This window comes from Gobius niger, assembly GCF_951799975.1.
Source record: "Gobius niger genome assembly, chromosome: 2".
In the NCBI taxonomy this organism is placed as follows: domain Eukaryota; kingdom Metazoa; phylum Chordata; class Actinopteri; order Gobiiformes; family Gobiidae; genus Gobius; species Gobius niger.
In genome coordinates, this window is record NC_136853.1 from 17,121,150 (window position 1) to 17,139,389 (window position 18,240).

General features: G+C 40.7%; 1 protein-coding gene across 1 annotated transcript; it reads left to right on the forward strand.

The window, feature by feature from the left end:
• Positions 1-869: 869 nt before the first annotated feature.
• Positions 870-18,004, forward strand: sppl3 (signal peptide peptidase 3). The gene is made up of 11 exons (XM_079551225.1): positions 870-1,362; positions 6,935-7,012; positions 7,389-7,477; positions 8,726-8,845; positions 9,098-9,176; positions 10,789-10,901; positions 11,461-11,567; positions 14,043-14,206; positions 14,481-14,671; positions 14,762-14,871; positions 16,753-18,004. Exons 1-11 carry the CDS (start codon positions 1,337-1,339, stop codon positions 16,822-16,824), a joined length of 1,149 nt encoding a protein of 382 aa, XP_079407351.1. The 5' UTR covers positions 870-1,336; the 3' UTR covers positions 16,825-18,004.
• Positions 18,005-18,240: the final 236 nt, after the last annotated feature.

The following is an 18,240-nucleotide window of genomic DNA, read 5'->3' on the forward strand; positions in this document are numbered from 1 at the left end:
TCTAAACTTAGAGGTGGGGGAATGTGTTCCCCAAAATAAAGGATCAAATTGTGTATTTAATTTAACTTTTTTACAAATAAGCATTTTGTCTTGTACTGCAAGACATTTATCTGAGTGTCTATTTTGGGTTTTTAAGCCATAAACAATAGTAACTAAGCATCATAAAGATCTACAATGATGCGTGGCTTTTTGTTCTATTCACAGAAACATTGCAACTTCATGCGTCAGTGCATTATGTAATACGAACATTAGGAAGTACCATGACAAATAAAATGCACCAGGCCACAGATTAATAAGCCTGTGAATGAATATTCCTGTCAGGTGTAGAACATGTGTAATTTGGTTTCATTAAAATGTGTTGACACACAACAAATACAGATATTTGACAGTCTTATGTCCTCGTGTAAATGTCTTTAGAATCTATTATATGTAGGCTTTATTATGCAAAAAAAACAAACTGTTTTGCCATCATTACAGCTATTTGGATACACATAAACACAAAACATTATATATATATATATATATATATATATATATATATATATATATATATATATATATATATATATATATATATATATATATATATATATATATATATATATGTTCAAACATTTTAGGGATTGCAGAGAGCTGTAACATGATGAGATAAGAATGAGATATCCCAAAAGGTGCCGAGTCAACATTGTAAAAATTACCCAAATTCAACCAACCCTTCTCTTTTACGGGCATTTTGCTGGATGTTTGGTCGCAAATAGCCCTGCTAACAGCAGCCAGCTTGAGAGAAAATAATGCAAACTCTTTCAGTCATGGTTTCAATGCACAAAAAGCGTTTGAGTGCACGTCCTACTTGTAAACCTTACAGCAGGGCGACTGTGCGCGCTCCCGTGACTCTCGCCATAGAAAACAAAGCTGAACGTCTTCCATAACTGCGAGGGGTGCAGAGTGAGACTGAGGACTACGCGACATTTATCCTGGCCACCAAAGGCTGAATATGGATTTACAACGGGCGTAGCATTGTTGGAAACCAACCCCTCTCTGCTGGGGTGACGACAGGACATTAGCGAACCGACGAAAATAACACCAGTGTTTTTTCTCGGGGTGCTTTGTCTTGTCCACCTACCGATAGCAAACCATCATTCCCGTTTCAATCGCAACACAGCTAGTGATTACTACTAGCTGCAGCCGGGATGTATGATCATGTTGTCACCTAAACCTGCATGCTAGGAAGGCGGACTGTAAAGGAGAAGCAGAAAACCATTCCTTGATCCCAGCGGGTTGTCACTGGGACCGGAATCTGTTAGCCACCGTCGCGGAGCCCACTGTTTTCGGCGATATGGCGGAGCAGGGCTACTCAGCCTGGTGAGTGCGCACGGGGCTCGCGCTGCCGTGGAGCAGCAGCACAGCGTTAGCCGCTACTGATGAACCTTATTGACAGAGGTCGCCTTTACACAGGGGGCTGTGCTACCTGGCCAAAATGAATGTCCGTGAACGGTTACCCTTCTGCCATGTGTAATTGTATAGTCAAAGCAAAATGACAGTCGATTTAAATTCAATTGTCTGCAGTTTTTGTAATGCTAGCAGCTTTGAGGTAGGCTAGCAGAGGCTAATCAGACGCAACAGCTGATGCTAACCTTATCCTGCTACGGTCTGGTCTAATGAAATGGTGCTTTTGTGGGTAGATGCTAGGGAGCTAGTTAACAAGCTAACTGGATAGAAAAAGCAAATGAGTCACTTTGTGGAGCCTTACTGCCCCCAACCGAACACCAATAGCATGTATAGAACAACAAAATCAGCCATACTTGGCTGCACGAAGGGTTTTGAGGAAATAAGGAAAACGTATCCCCATCAACACGCCTGCCTGACAGAGCTAAGGCTAGCCATTTTCGTTTGCCTGCAGCATACAAAACAAAGCATTGGTTGCAATATAGTGGAGAGGTTAATTTCTGCTGATGTTAAATTAACTATTGAAGGTGGAAGATCTAATTGGTCATTTCCATCACGGCAGGTTGACTTTAGGACTAAAAGGCTCTTGATAAATACCTACGCAATTGTAAATGCGACAAGAACATCGCTGTGCCAATGAATGAAAAGTTGTGGGGCACGCGGATAATGATCATCAGTTGAAGATCCCAGGTCCATCAGATGGGCCACAGGCAGAGCCATTCAGAACAAGGAATGTCACATTTCGGTGAACATTCTTTTGTTGCCATTCCAGGAAGTTTGAGACATTAATAGCCAGTCTGATCATGTTACAATAAAGCTCAGGAATATAGTGTCATTATCACTGAAGTATGGTGTGACCTACTGCCCGTTTTGAGCAAGCACCAAACATGATGAAGTCATCAGATACTTTTCAAAACTGGGTTGATTGAAACTTAATGTGGCCAACAAAGGACCTGTATAGACAGATAGTTCAGCTTTAGTAGTCATGGGTGTGGATGTGTCCTTGCACATGCCGTAACATCACTATAAAATCTCTTCCTTTGGTATGTGGTAACACTTGCCCGATGAGTTAATGGATTTTTATTCAGTGTGTTTAATAATACGATATTTCTCAATATAGTACCACTCCAGTTTAATGTTTATGGATATTCTCCTCACCACAGTATTATAATCTGCCCTCACTTCACAGCTATAATTAAGTCCCTAAAATTATGTCAATTTTAACTCTTTGTTTGAATCTAAAACTCAGCCTTGGTTGAAATTAAAGGGTCGGTCACAACAGCGTCAGCTGTGCTGTAGGAGCCTGTTTAGCTTTAGTGGTGACCTGCTGTCATTTAGGGATCACTTTTGTTTTTTTAGACTAAACAAATTGTTCTCAAAATGAATATAGTGTTGGAACATGCGGTGTTGAAATGGTGTTAATCAAGTCAGTTATTGCATTTTTGTGCAGCCCTCGTCTGTTTTAATGTTGTGGATGAATTGCAATAGACGTGGATGTCAGTTTTTAAGGTGAATGTGTCTGAATACATTTAATTTAACAATTACCGGTAGCAGGATTTAGCATGGATGGGTATAGTAGATGAATACTGTTAATTTTTCCTTTATTTTATTGCACTGCATCCAATATGCTCATTGTGGACGGCTTAGAGAATTATTTAGCTAACAGTTACCCACCAATGTTTACATAATATATAGGTTTGCACTTTTTAATTGATTTTCATTTCGTGCAGTAAGTTAATGTTTCATCTTTATTTATTATTACAAAACATGTCTTGTGTCTCGACCCGCCCCTAGGATTTAGCCTTCACAGCTTGAAAGACACAAGGCTGTCTTCCTTTATATGTAAAATCAAAGGTTGATTTCACATTGATGAGCCACTGTCCATCATGACGTCTTGGAATAGTCAGTGCTAGAAAAGTCAAACATAAGTAAATAAAGCGCAAAAATACAGTGCTTTAAAGCGGTGGGTCTCCGGGGATCTTTTTTTTTTGTTCAATATTTTCCATTTCAAACTGAATGGAAACCGGAGTCTGTTAAAATTCATGTTATTGGGTTGTTTTGATCAAAATTTCAGTCTTCGGGACATATCTGCTGCTTGTTCAATACAACGTGTGTGGAAAACACTACATTTTCTACAGTATATGACAGATTACATTTTTATTTAACTCGCGGCTGGTCATCTTAGGGTAATGGTGGGTCCCAAAGCCATAGCACTTTAGAAACACTGCTTTAAAGTTTCACTCACACCTCCCTGACTTTTGTTTTCCACTGGAAACTTCTTCCCACAGTGTCTTGCTACTGCAGGGAGCTTCCTGTCTATTTTCTGAATATACAATTTGGAGTTGTCCCTGGTTTCTGTGCTGTGGTTGGTGGCTGTATGTTACCATCTGTTCGATGTGACAAGGGAGTTGTTTTCCCCAGTTTCCCTTCCCTACTTAAACTTTACCGGCTTGTTGATGCGCATGTTGTGTTAGTTAACAATTGTCACATGTTAAAGGTATGAATTGTAACACTTTCAGAAGTGCTTTATAAAGAACGATCACACAAATGAAAAAAAAAAATGCTTTGATGCATGAGAAAAATACAAAATATTGAGCGTTCATTTTGTGTGTATTATTGTTGAAAAGTACAGATCACCACAGCCTTATATGCCTCTACAACTTTAGAACAGCACATTGAGCCTTTTGAATCTAACGGATTACTGAAGCACCTGTTGCTCTTGCCCAGAGCAAAGCCATCACTTTGGATTAGCTTGTGATCTTATAAGGCTTCCAGTTGATTTTGTGGATAGTACTTTTCTGAGGCTAAGGCTTTAAACATAGTTGTTTAGTTAACATGTACAAGCAAACTGCTCTCCTATTCTTTAGGCCCATGGATTGAATATCTTTTAAATACATCTGAAACAACATTGCAACGTTTGAAGATGTGAATTTTGGGTTTGAAAAGTGTAACATAAGTTTTACTGACAATACATTTTATAAAACCTCAATTACAAATTTAGCCATGTCATTTTTCATTCAAATTTCAAATGATATAAGTTGGTCTTGAAGACCATGGTACTATTTCCATAATTGGATCAAAAAGCGGAGGCAGATACTCCTAGGCGGAGGTGCCTACCCGATGCCTACTGTAAGCGGCAGTAAACACAAGCACACGCAGCAGCGATCAAAGCCTTCTTGTGAGTCACAATTTCTCCCTTAAAGTGTGGTAGCAAAGACTGGAGTGAGATGTTATTATTGACATCCATTCTACCATAGCAGTAAAGAGAAGTCTGCATTGTTTCCTGGTGACCCGACTCTTTCTGGTGAGGCCACACATTCAACTGGATGATGGAGGTCATTATTGGAATTGTGTTATTGAAAACCCAGTCTGTCAGTGAACAAGAGCGTCTTATGGCGCATTGGGCCGCCGTCCAGGCCTCAACAGTCCGGGATTGTATTTTGTTTTTAAATGTTCCATTCATGTGTAGCACCCATGTTCTCCGAGCCTCTGTGCACAGAATTCTGACTAAGCTGCTCGGTTCTTGAATATGAATTAGCTGAGTGGTGGGTTGAGGAGCCGTCTATCTGTTAGCCTGTGACTGTGACATCATTAGCGTTTGTGCAGCGAGAACAAGGTCAGTTTTCTGACGCTCCTGGAGCTGTTGGCCAGACATGCACCTTTATAAGTGTGACCAGACGGCATGTTCGTGGGTCAAGAGCACCAGATGTAGGGTTGTGCAATAAATAGTATTATTATCCAACCACGATTCATTCTATGGTCGCAATTATCGGAAAAGGTCAATCCAATCCCAGGGCAGTAACAGGTCATGGCTTTGAGTTCAGATTTTTAAGACATGCAAGGAGAGTAAATGGAATGTATACCATTTTTGATCAAGCTGAGGTGCATTTTCTACCTTATGAAACCATATTAGTGGGAGCTGTATTTACTCATTTTAAAATCAAAAATTTAAATCCTGTTGAAAATTGAGACATGTTTTGAGACATGTAATTTCTTTTTTATTTGCCTTATGACCCAGCCCTGAGACCAAAATGTAAGGGGAGAGCGGGGTGGGTTGGGTCACATAAGACATTTCTTAGCTTTACTGCCGAGGCTTTTAACCTTTTATCAAGATACTACTAAATTTGAAACGGAACAATGAACAAATGCCTCTAAATCACAAGGCTTTAATATTCAGTAAAAGCAGAATAATACCAATTTAAATATTGTGATCACTTTACAGAGTCACACTAACATTTATCTATGACAGGATCTTTTCAAATTGTTATTGTTTGTTTGGCAAAAGTTAGAATATTGAAGCTTGAAATACATGTCTATGTGAATAGATTATAAATAAGTATGTAAACAGGATATATGTGTTATTTTTTCAAACAAAAGTCAGTGAACCATTGTGTTCGTCATTACTGCAAACAAAACAGAAGATCCACAATAACAGACCATCCACCTCTTCTTTAATAACGACTTCACCAAAACATGTATACCAGGTGTCAAGGACGTTAGGCTTGATCAGTGTCCTCTGTGTGACCCAACCCTCGCCACAACATTTGACCCAATGCTTCCCAGATGTTTTTTGTTTTTTTACTAAAAGCCAAAAACACGTGGCATTTATTAGTCAATGATTAAAACACTGCTTAGTCTTTAGATTATCACTATTCATCCTGGAAATTAAAATACATGAAAGTAAAGTTATTCGGTGTGAAAGCTGAATCACACTTGGCAACCATCATTTTTCAAAAGATGGGGCTTTTTCGGGGCTTTTTTTTTTTTTTTTTCGCTCTGGTTTACTCACCTTTCAGGCAGCTGCTGTTTAGCATCCATAAACAGTGAGTGACATCACACTCTGTGACCATGACCTCAGTTTAACCAGGTCTCTCTCACAGAACATCCACACCAACAGAGCACGATCCACATATGCACATGCTCTGTTATGGTAAATGGTCTCAATAGCGCTTTTCCACCTACATTAGGCACTCAAAGCACTTTACAATTAGTTTATTAGCTCTAAAACACAGAGAAACCCAACCCACCGGCTCTCCCATACAAAATGCTCCTTATTGTCACAATGAGACTTGGCAATTTCTGTGACAGATAAAAAGAAAAAATGGAGGAAGTCCGTTTTCCACAGCCTGCTCGCGGTTTGCAGCTAATAACTTTCTTGGAAGTGTATTTCTTTGCTAAAGTCCTCGAAGTGAATTCCTTTTGAGTTTTTCTTTTTCATGTGACCAATTATTTATACATTTTAGGATAAGTCACCAGGGATGAGAATTTACACTTCAAATTCTGTACATGCTTTGGTGCAGGTGGATTAGATTGCTTTGTATTGTTTTTTTTTTTGAGGACTAACAATACTTGGCATCAGAACCTCATTTTTTCATTTTTGCTGCAACATTGAAACAAGTTGATCTTTGCTGCAGATTTGTTTTGCACGTGTGAACGGCGAGGTCATGGGCGTGTGAATGAACTTGTTTGTCTCTCTCGTGTTTCTCAGGGCGTACTCCCTGGTGGACTCCAGCCAGGTGTCTACCTTCCTCATCTCCATCCTCCTCATCGTCTACGGCAGCTTCAGGTAGGTCGGACTTTATCTCCAGTGACTTTAGATCTAAAATGCTGCACCACTTGTTGCTAGATTATCGCTGTTGCGTTTGTATGTGACACAATATCCGCAATGTAATGCAAAATCGCTGAGGTCTCCGTCAAATTTGGAATCATTGTCTATTTGTTTCTTGTAAAATAATCCGAGGCACTGTCGGTTGTGACTAATATGACGCAGATAATTCATTTGATTTCATTGAAGTCTCTTACAAGTAATTTGATTTTCGACACAAAACAAAACCCCATCGACAGTGTCTTCTCTGTTACTAAAGCGCAAACTCCTCCACTCTCTTCGTCTTACTAAAGCCTCTTTTCTCCCGGTCTCTGTCTCTCTCTCACACCTCATGCAGATCATTAAATATGGACTGTGAGAACCAGGAGAAGGATAAAGACGGTAACCCCACGACAACAGGGTCTTTCAACAACAACACAAACAACAGTGAGTTTCACGCTTTGCCTCTGATCAAGGGCTTGATGTTTACAGTTGTTCGCTCGTCCGGCTCGCTCTTGTTTCCTGAGGGTCAAGTGAAAAATAAAGACAACATCATTCTCAAAATCTAGTACAATTGTGGTTCTCAAACTGTGGTACGTGGGTTGTAGTGAGAGATTATTTTTGAAATCATTTCAGTGGCGTTTTTGTTCTTTGTGTCAGTTCTGGTTTGAGTCATGACTAAACCGAGCTTAGGTCTCATTCAGCTCGACTTAAACCTCCATTAGTCCAGTTTAACCTGGTTTAGAGCTTTCTTTTGCTACATGATTTAAAAAGCGATTTGTAGTTTGAAATAATCTTAAGAGTTACATGTTGTGACTTATTAGTGTTGTTCCGATATCATGATTCGATACCGATACTTGGGCTCAGGGTAGCAGCCGATGCCACCAAGAGTCCGATAACAACACGGGTGATGAATTAAAACAATAGCGACGCCGGCTAAAAGATGCTAAGCTATCATTATTGAGTTCTTAGATTTTGCAGAGCCTCCACTGCCTGAATTTAAGCTGCGTCCGCCATGATGCAGTCAACTGCAATAGGGTTTTATATAGAAAATTATTATGTTACAATTGGGGCTGAACGATATGGACAAAATTTCATATCAAGATTGTTAGAGGATAACATTAAATCGCTATTTATCATACTCAGTCAAGGCTATGACAGAGATAGTACGACTGTACAGCCTGACCCAGTATGATAAATAGCGATTTAATGTTATCCTCTAACAACGATATTTATGCCAGATAACTCTGTGAAAACCAAACATTTTTCAGAAAAATAAAAACATCATAATACAAAAGAGTGCAGTTTTATAGAGGAAAATGTATATATGAAAATATCTTGCTTTTTCTATATTAAAGGGGCTAGATGCAAGTTTGCTTATGCGTAACTGCAGCTTCTATATTAAACTCGTGCATGACGGCATTTCGGACCCGAATTAGCACCTTTTTGAGTGACAGTGCAGGATTTTAGAGGCAGTAGGGGAGGAAAATACATAATTTTAACATTTCTGAACTCCGTATATTCCCTTTAATATCTTGAATTTTCATATCTCTATATCGATACAATAACGATATATCTTTCAGCCCTAGTATCAGCAATCGATCAGCAATACCAATGCCTGTACAATCAGTGGTATCAGTATTGGTATTAGCACAAGTCTACTTTGTATTGACCGTTGTCCATCTGATTTCACAGGTATTCAGACCATAGATTCAACACAGGCTCTGTTCCTGCCAATTGGAGCATCGGTGTCTTTGCTAGTCATGTTCTTCTTCTTTGACTCGGTACAGGTGGTGTTCACCATCTGCACTGCAGGTAAACACTCACGTCAACACTCGCGCTACACAACACGTCGCCAAAGTGAAATTCAAGTTGTAGGAAAATTATGTTTTTGTCATGATTTTGCTTATTTTGTCCAATTCTGTGTTTTGGTCCTAATATAGTATATCTCCAATCTTGTTTTGACACAATGTGATTAAAAAACAACACTTAGCACTAATATCGTGAATAACACATGATACAAAGTTATTGAGGTTTATTACTGATGTGCTTTGTGCTTGTCCCTAGTTCTCGCAACAATTGCTTTTGCATTCCTCCTATTGCCAATGTGCCAGTATGTGACGAGACCCTGTGCACCACAAAACAAGTAAGTCTTGGTTTTTCGTAATGAGATTAATTTTGAAATCATCAGTGTTTTTCTCTATGCCTCTGTCCAATCCTCATCCCTTCAATATCCAACCCACACACCTCTTGAATATGCAAATATGGACAATCAATATTTGAATGTAAAAGTAAAGTCATACACATTTCTTGAGTTTTTCCAAATTATCTTCCCTCTGAGTAGCTTTTATGCACCTTCTTCTTCTTTTGCTTCTACTTTCGATGCTCATTCCACTTCATACAGTTCCAACCATTTTTGCTTCTCTGCACAAATTTACTGTGTCGGGAGTCCAACGCCTTTTTTCATGATAGCATTATTTAAGCATCTGAAATGAATACCAGGGCCACCCATCAAATATCATTCCCTCTTTTGTTCCCTGCTGATAATGTTTCACATCCTTTGTCATGTTCACAAAGACCCATAATGTGGGGCGTTAGTAGCGGGTTGCCCACCTACGGGAAGGTTGTCAGTGAATTTCCCCCAATCATGGTGAGATCAGAAAAGTTCTGCCTTATAAGCATTAATCTCTTCAGCCGCACCTTGAACCAAGCACATTTTCTTTACCCAGATCTGAAAGCTTCTTGGAAAAAAAGTGTCAAAAAAAACCAACTAAAGCAAGGATGAAAACAGAACAGAAGAGCGACAAAAAACATGAAAAAAGTGACAAAAATGCAATGAAAAACTGACAAAAACACTAAGAAAACAAGCAAAAAAATTCTGCAAAATGTGATAAAAACGCGGCGACAAGGTTCCGATCAGTTTTGCAGGTCTTAGCTTTCAAATGAGGCCTCGCACGGGCCAAGCTCTCCAGTCGCCAGGCTTGTAGATGTGGGTAAAGCTGTACTGGAGAAAATGTGCTTGTTAAAGTGGGGGTAAGAGGTTAAAGGATGTTACTTGGTTGTTTTCAGCTCAAATAAATTAAACAAATACATAAAATCTGAATCGTTTATCAGTGATTCTCAATTTTTCAATATTTTCCGTCTGAAGCTGCTTGGAAACACAACCGGAGTCTGTCTAAATAAATGTCATGGGGTTGTTTTGATCATAATTTCACTATAAAGACATATCTACTGCTTGTTCAATTAAAAACGTATGTAGAAAATCCAATATTCATCTTGTTCAGCCCTAATCTCATCTACTTCCTCACTGCATTCTGTGTCGAGAGTCCACACAAACCATGCTGCTGTTAAAGGCGGTTGGACCTCATATTTCCAAGCTCCAGGTCATATTAATGATGTTAATGGGCTTTGCTTAAGCCTACTTAGTACAGCCTACTTAACTGTCACTTAAAACACTCTCCACACTAAAAAAGTGTCATACTGAAGCTTTCTCAAAGTTGTGGGCGCACTAAGGGGGCGTCTGCAAAGCGTTCGCTCTGATTTAGGGCCGTAATACTGTCATAAAGGCACTTCCAAATGCTAAATTAAGAGTAACATTCTCACAAAGAGCTATATGCTGTTTTCCAAGTTGGACTCAGTATTTACCACCACCTGTATTGATTAATGACCCCCCCCCCCCAGTCTCAGTCTTCTGAAAGTGCTGGCCTTGATTCTGTTCCAGTTTACCTGACCTTTTCTTCCTCGTGTGTTTTCTGCAGGATTTCCTTTGGTTGCTGTGGGCGCTTCACTCTGGCAGAGCTGCTGTCCTTCTCCCTGTCTGTGCTGTTGGTGCTCATCTGGGTGCTGACTGGACACTGGCTGCTCATGGATGGTATGAGCCTAGTCTCAAAATACATCAGCTTAACTGGCTGATTTGTGAATTTTTATTTACTCCTACTCTTTACTCTTACGTCATTATTATGGCTACTATTTTTTTTACTCCTACTTGATGTTTTGGCTGCACTCATTATTTTGGCTATCCAGACCTGCAGCTCACTATTTCCCCCCGTTGCCAATAACGGCGATCACACGGGCACAAACTGCTGACCAACCACTGGACTTAAGTGCCTTGGGTTTGTTGGTTTACCACATGACAATGTTGGCCAATGAAATGTCCAGTCTCCCACGCGTCACCTCACATCGGTGTTTACAGGAAATCAAGCGGGGAGTAAAAAAAATCAGCCAGTTTTGAGGTTCTTTTGTGATGGCCACTCATTAAGTATGAACCCCCAGTCTTCCTGTAATCGTGCACAGTTTAAGTCCGTAGTATGAGAGCCTAGCTTTAGCTCAATCAATGAAAACTGCAAGAATTGTGTGGTGAGACTTGACTTCTATGAAACTGATGTGTAAAATATGTCCAATAATACTTGTTCTGTATTTGCTCCCATTAGCTTTAGCGATGGGTCTGTGTGTGGCCATGATTGCCTTTGTGCGACTGCCCAGTCTGAAAGTGTCGTGTCTGCTGCTGTCGGGACTGCTCATCTACGATGTGTTCTGGGTAAGACATTCTTTTACTCAAACTGGAAAAAAACATTGTAATCTTCATCTGATTATGGGGCTTTAGTGTGTGCAGTTATACATTCAAATGTTGCTCATCTGTTTGTTGGAGCCTCCTGAACAGTTAATAAATGGTTAAAAACCCTTCGTCAACATAAACCCACATTTGTGAGGTCTTCTGTCTGTACAAAGTGGGCACTGGTCTGAGTCCAGCTGATAACCTGTGCGTGAGCCCTGCCTCCCTCTGTTCTCCATGTGAGTGGAGTGTGCTCCATGTAGAGCGTTCTGTGCACTACAGAGTGCTTGTGCATCACTTTCATTGAAGTGGTGCTGGTGCATATTGGATCAGGGACATGTGCACTGCATGCAGAAGCATCAGGCAAGTGAAATGTTTTAGTCTCTAAAAAACATGAAACCTTATGCCTCAGTATTTATGAAAGCTAAATCATTATGTTCTTTTAGTTTAAGAACATTCAGTTATTGCCCAGTAACTGGTGTGCAAAATTATTATATAACTCATTGATTAAAGAGAAACCAATGACCCAAATATTTTTTGTTAAAATATTAAACAGCAACAAAAACAAAATGACACACGTTTCTGACTTTACCAAAACAATAGTACCAATTTGCCCCCCCTGCTTGTGGTATATGTGGGGCAGTACGTTGTTTCAGTGCAGGTTTGTTTCGGTCGTTTTCACATTGTTTGGATAAATGTGTTGTGAGCTGAAGGATGGCGGAAGTCAGGTTTACATGTTTCACATGGACAGACTGTTCAAAGAACATGCCGAGTATATTTAGTCAGCACTACCTTTTGACTGAGCGGCGATTGCACAGATTAAGTTTTGTATTAAACACTGTTGAAACACATCGCCCTGTAATTAATGGACAGGTTTGAGTCTTGGTAATTGTTTGGACTCCGCAATAAACACTCTGTACTTTCAAGATTGTCGCATCCCTCTGGCGAGCTCTTAACATGCTGTGATACTTTTCAGAACCTGTTCAATGTCTTTTCTTGCCCACTTTGCCATGACAAAAAGACTTAGCATAATAATGAGATTATATTAGATTTTGGAACTTCTTTGGCTACACCTAAATCTCATTACACAGTAGCTCATCACCTGATGCTTCAATTCAACAGGTTTTACATTTCAGACTGTCTAGTTGCATTTGGCGGAAGTGCTCCTCTGCTTCAATTTAACTAAAACACCACCGTTTTTCCATGCTCAGATATGTTCTTACCTTATTTAGACGAGTTGATGCGTACCTGTCTGGTCTTTACGCTTGCCCTCAGTCATGGAACTAGACCAAACATGTTGTTAGCATTTAGCCTCTCCTCATGGACCCAAACAGGGGTGAAGTTAGAAGCGACCAAGCTCTTCCACATTTCCCCTATTTAAATACAGTTACATGAGTAGTTACACGATCCAAGTCTAGTTAGTTTAGAAAATCAACATGTTTAATTTTGTGCAATTATACTTCGTCTAAGCTAAGGTAAGAACATATCTCAGTATACATAAACGGTGGCCTATTCCTGTGAAGTGGACAAACCATAATATGACGTTGTTCCCTCATCAAAGACATGCTCAGTAGTATTTCACTACATTCACGCAGTTTCAAGTAATCCTCGGGCAAAGCTGTTAAATTTAGCCGTTTCTTCTTCTACCGTGTCAGCACTTCTGTTCTGCACTTCTGTGCAATTGCGTCATTGTTAAAACCTAAAACTGTCCTCCACAGTCATAAAGCCCATACGCCAACATTATATCGGTTCAGAGCTGTTCTTTAGTAAGTTATTCCTACAGTTGCCGGCAGGAGGAGCCCCAGTCAAGGTGCTCTCCCACTCTAGGGCCTGCATCTTATTGTTGCCATACAATTCTTACAGAGACATGAATTCAATGTGAAAAGGTAAAAAACAAATGCTGAGGCACTCAAAATAATGTTTTTATGTCTTATTTCAAGCTGCATGTGCTTGATATGTCCACTCCACCATCTCCAGGGCTGACAATCTGTCATTTGTGTGCGATCGATTTATCACGATCCAAAACACTTCTGCAAAGTCGGCTCTTTACCTGCCAGTCAGTGAAGGAAGCTCAGATATAATTGTGTACGTTCATTCAATCTTTCTTTTCTTCAGTGTGTGATGAAGTTCTATTTGTCATTATAAAAACATCTTTTTGCCATATCGCCCACCCCCCCTTGGGATTAGACTGCGCTGGCTTTTAGTCAATCCTCAAAAGCTGTTTAAGAGCCACTATCTGTGTCATTTACATGTTTCAACACCACACTGCGGAGAGACAGGCTTTTTGTTTTGGGTCATAGGCAATCATAGCGTCAAATGTTTGGATAGGAAATAATCAGTGTGTGTTCTGTGTACCCTGCCCCGTCAGCCCACAGCACACATTGATAAGGCTACTGTTCGGAACACATGGCTATTTGATTAAATAAATTAAAACTAATTAACTTCTTGTTTTTACTCCAGGTGTTTTTCTCAGCCTACATCTTCAATAGTAACGTGATGGTTAAAGTGGCCACCCAGCCTGCTGAAAATCCCATAGATGTTTTATCCAGGAAGCTTCATTTGGGGCCAGGGATGGGCCGGGACGTCCCCCGCCTCTCTTTACCTGGAAAACTGGTCTTTCCCAGGTAAGTGTTTCCCATAAAGGAATACTGTTCGTAGCCATCATCAGAAGAACCTGTTCTTTGAGCCCCTGAGGGCGGCATTGTCCCCACATCGCCCACAATGTCACAGACTGTTACTTGTATCTTTGGAACGAACAGTTATTGGGCTTTGAAATTAGGCCTAATGTCTGTTCTCAAGATTGAATGAGATATAAACTTAGCACTTATCATTAGGCAACAAAGATGACACATAGTTTGGTTCAGAATTTTGATGAACGCTCTGTGGTGTGCTGCACAGTTCAACAGGAAGTCACTTCTCAATGCTGGGAATCGGTGACATCGTGATGCCAGGACTGCTACTGTGCTTCGTCCTGCGATATGACAACTATAAGAAACAAGCGTCTGGAGAGGTGCCAGGATCTGCCAACATGTCAGGACGGATGCAGCGAGTCTCCTATTTCCACTGCACTCTCATTGGTTACTTCGTGGGTAAGTTGGCGATTGGTATCAATATATTACCGTTATCTAACAGGTCGTATGATGAGCTGCTGAGCTATAACTGATGTGTGTTTTTCACAGGTCTGCTGACGGCCACTGTGGCCTCTAGGATTCACCGCGCTGCACAGCCCGCTCTGCTGTACCTGGTGCCCTTCACCCTGCTGCCTCTGCTGACCATGGCCTACCTGAAGGTACGTATACCCACAAACCAAACGTCAATGTTCTGCACTGTTCAACAACATGGGGAGTGAAGTATAGTTTGCTCAGTACCCCTGACTGAAATGTGTCTGACTTTCTCCGCTCTTTCTCAGCACATTATGAGATACTGATTCTTCCTTGTATGTCAAACAACAGTCTGACATTTTAATGAATGCCCAGCGGTAACGACGATATCAATAGACACTTTCTTTGTGCCACTGTGGAATTCGATTGCGTGTGCAGGCTTTCCACCATGATTCTGATTATGACATTTGTCGCGCTGTAAAGGACAAGCTAACATTTAGATCTCATCTATTTTGCTGTTTCAAATATTACCTATGTTTATGTAATGCTCAAATATTTCATTACCTCAATACTTTTGTGCCCTTTTATTTTCATTATCAAATGGTTTCCTAAATATATTCTGGGATATTAGTGAGGTTTGCTTTACTATTACTATCATGTATTGTACAATAACGGCAACATTTGGGAGCATTTCATTTTCAGACAGGGTGAGTTGAACTGTGACACAAACCCATGCTTTATGTTGCCACTTTGTTCCATCCTGCCATCAAGTGGACAGAAAATGTACTACAGATCAAACGTGGATTTCTGACAGCAGATATTGCGGCGAAAACCCCAAAGTAGCGTTGCTCTAAACCGAGTTGTAAATGTAGTTTGTCTCTGGATGTCGTGCTCCAAGTGCCGACTGGCGGATCTACTTGTTTCCAGACTGCAGTGTAACTAAACAAAACAATTACGGAGCTGGAGCAAACCCGTTTTATGACGCTTTAAGACAAAAGGATTATCAAGGTGTCATGACCATAAAGTCTCCACGTATGGGACATCGAAGAGGAGGCGACGTGCCTTTATTTACCTTTGCATCTACCGCATATATTTGCTCCCGCAGGTAGTACAGACGCGAGAAGATATACAAACTAAACTGCTGTATGAAAAGTGTTCGAAACTACGATCAGAGGCAGGAGTCTGTGAAGCCTGTTTGTCTTCTTTCGCTGGGAAAATGTGCTCTATAGTGAAGGGTTGGGAGGCTGAGATGTCACTTAATGGCTGCGAGTCAAAAGAGAAAGTAAAACATGTCCGTGTTTGGCACCTCATGTCGCAGCCCAAGTTACAGCCCAAACCCAAAACACTCCTAATTCCACTGTGTCACTCCACTGTTTCCATCCACAAAGCACATCTGAAGAAACTACCAGTCACAATTCGGGGAAAACGGGAGTTTCATTGGCCGAAATAACACGCACTATAAAAAAATACTTGATTATAACCTATAGCTTTGAGCTTCCATACCTGTATGATTGTGAAATGTTTAGGGAAAAAAAGAAAAGTAAGTAAAAAGAAAGTAACAATAATCATAAAAAAGTTGGAGGTAAAGCAGGACAATGTACAGATTTGTAACCAGTATAAAATATTCAAATAGAAATATACATTTAAAATAAAGGCTGTGCTACATACATGTCAAAGTAGTACCACCTTATTACAGATTTGTTTAACATCGAGGAGTGAGCAGAGCAGGCTTTTGGGAGATAAGTTCTTCGCTGTCACATTGATAGAGTCACCGATATTTTCACTGAAGAGCGTAACACGCGAACACGTGGTTTTTCGTGGAGAGGACTCCCTTCAAATGAGACGGCTCACGCGTTACCTGATGGCCACAGACCGGACCCTCACTTTCTCTGGACAAACAACACGCTGTACTTTTAGGACTTGCACCGCAAAACTGTCTCTTCTTTCTGGGAAGATGTAAGAGTTCCAACAACAATCAATCAGTGGTGCAACAGTCAAAACTCTGAGCTCAGGTTTCCTCTGTGTGCGAACTCTCCACCGCATTATTATTTTTTTTTTCCTTTGTGCAGGGAGACCTTCGGCGCATGTGGTCAGAGCCGTTCCACACCAAGACCACCAGCACACGCTTCCTGGAGGTATGATTCGCTCTGGAAGGCGAGCGCGGAGACAACTGCAGACCCTTCCCTTCAGTGCGGAGGGGGAGAGGACTTTGTGAGGCCATGTCGTCATCACTCATGCTTTTCTGCCCGTCTCCTGTGAAACCCCTCTGAAGGACACCAGGGCGGACCACAACTCATCCTCAGACCCACACTTTTTCACTTTATTCATTTTGTTTTGTAGGCCCCACACGTTTTTTCTCGGTCAAAAAAACATTTAGTTGTACTGTACAGGAATTGATCTCATCTGCTGCTTTCTGCCACACCGGCCCATCTCCATTCTACGGCCTCTCCCGTGTTCTCGATTTTTAAAATATTCTCTCATCAGTTTCCACTCTGACAAACTCTTAAACAGTCCTGGCCCTTTTCGTGGACTTCGAGTTGTGAGACATGGCTGGGATTTCTATATTTTTAGCATCGTCATTGCCCTTATTAATAATATTATGGAACAATTGGAAGAGACAGACAGCAGAGTGGAGTGTCGCTGTTGTACAGGGCAGTGCGGGGGCGGAGTCACGGCCCGACTGTCCCATCAAAACACACTGCGCCTCCCCAGCTCCTCACCTTTCATCTGCCGCCCATTCCCAGCCCTCACAAATAACTATGTATTTTATTTAGAAAAGTTTTATTCTCAGCATATACAGAAATGATGCATTATAAATTGTTAAGTGGCCCCCAGTGTTTAGGGGCTTCTATTTGTATATATGTGTACACATGTATTTGCAATACTTTTTTTTGTTTTGTTGGGTTTTTTTTGTGTTTGGGAGCATGACGATTAGGGCAGAAAACGAATTCCAGCCAGCCTGCTCCGTTTGACTGAAAACGATCTGTAATTGGAGGGCTGTTTCCTACTTCAGTCGGCTTGAGACGCACTGTCGCTGCTGTAAGGTGAATATCGACACTGGTTGTTAGTGTTTTCCTGCTCTTGTGTTGAAGTGTGTTTGAGAGTGTGTACGTGACGCAGATGGAGTAGCTGGTTGTTTTTATTATTTTAATTTGAAATCATGACCTTGTTGGAAATGTTGATAATAGTCAGGTTTCCATGCACCTGAGAATGAAGTTAAAGGCCCTATACCATTTCCTGTTTACAAAGAGTGCGTGCGTTTTAAACTGTCGCGATCCGCACTCGTTGCTAACTTAAACAAACTGCTAACAAACAACTAGAATGCTTGTTCTCGATCAATAATCGCTTTATGATGGGATTGTCAAAGGCCTTTTTTCACAGACGCTCTTTCAATTTATTGAAGGACAAAACGTATTTTATTCCACTGCGAATAAAATGGGGTATAGGGCCTTTAAACACGTGACAGGTCTAATGTCTAAATTCAACAATTATAGAGGTTAGTTTTATACCAGTCTCTTTCCAGACCAATGGAATTGTAAACAGTGTTTTGGAATTAA

Bases quoted from the DNA above. Each gene is read 5' to 3' on its own strand.
- sppl3 (XM_079551225.1), top strand. From the start codon at position 1,337: ATGGCGGAGCAGGGCTACTCAGCCTG. The intron at 9,177-10,788 runs GTAAGTCTTGGT...TGTTTTCTGCAG, and splicing joins CCCTGTGCACCACAAAACAA to GATTTCCTTTGGTTGCTGTG. The intron at 11,568-14,042 runs GTAAGACATTCT...TTTTTACTCCAG, and splicing joins TCATCTACGATGTGTTCTGG to GTGTTTTTCTCAGCCTACAT.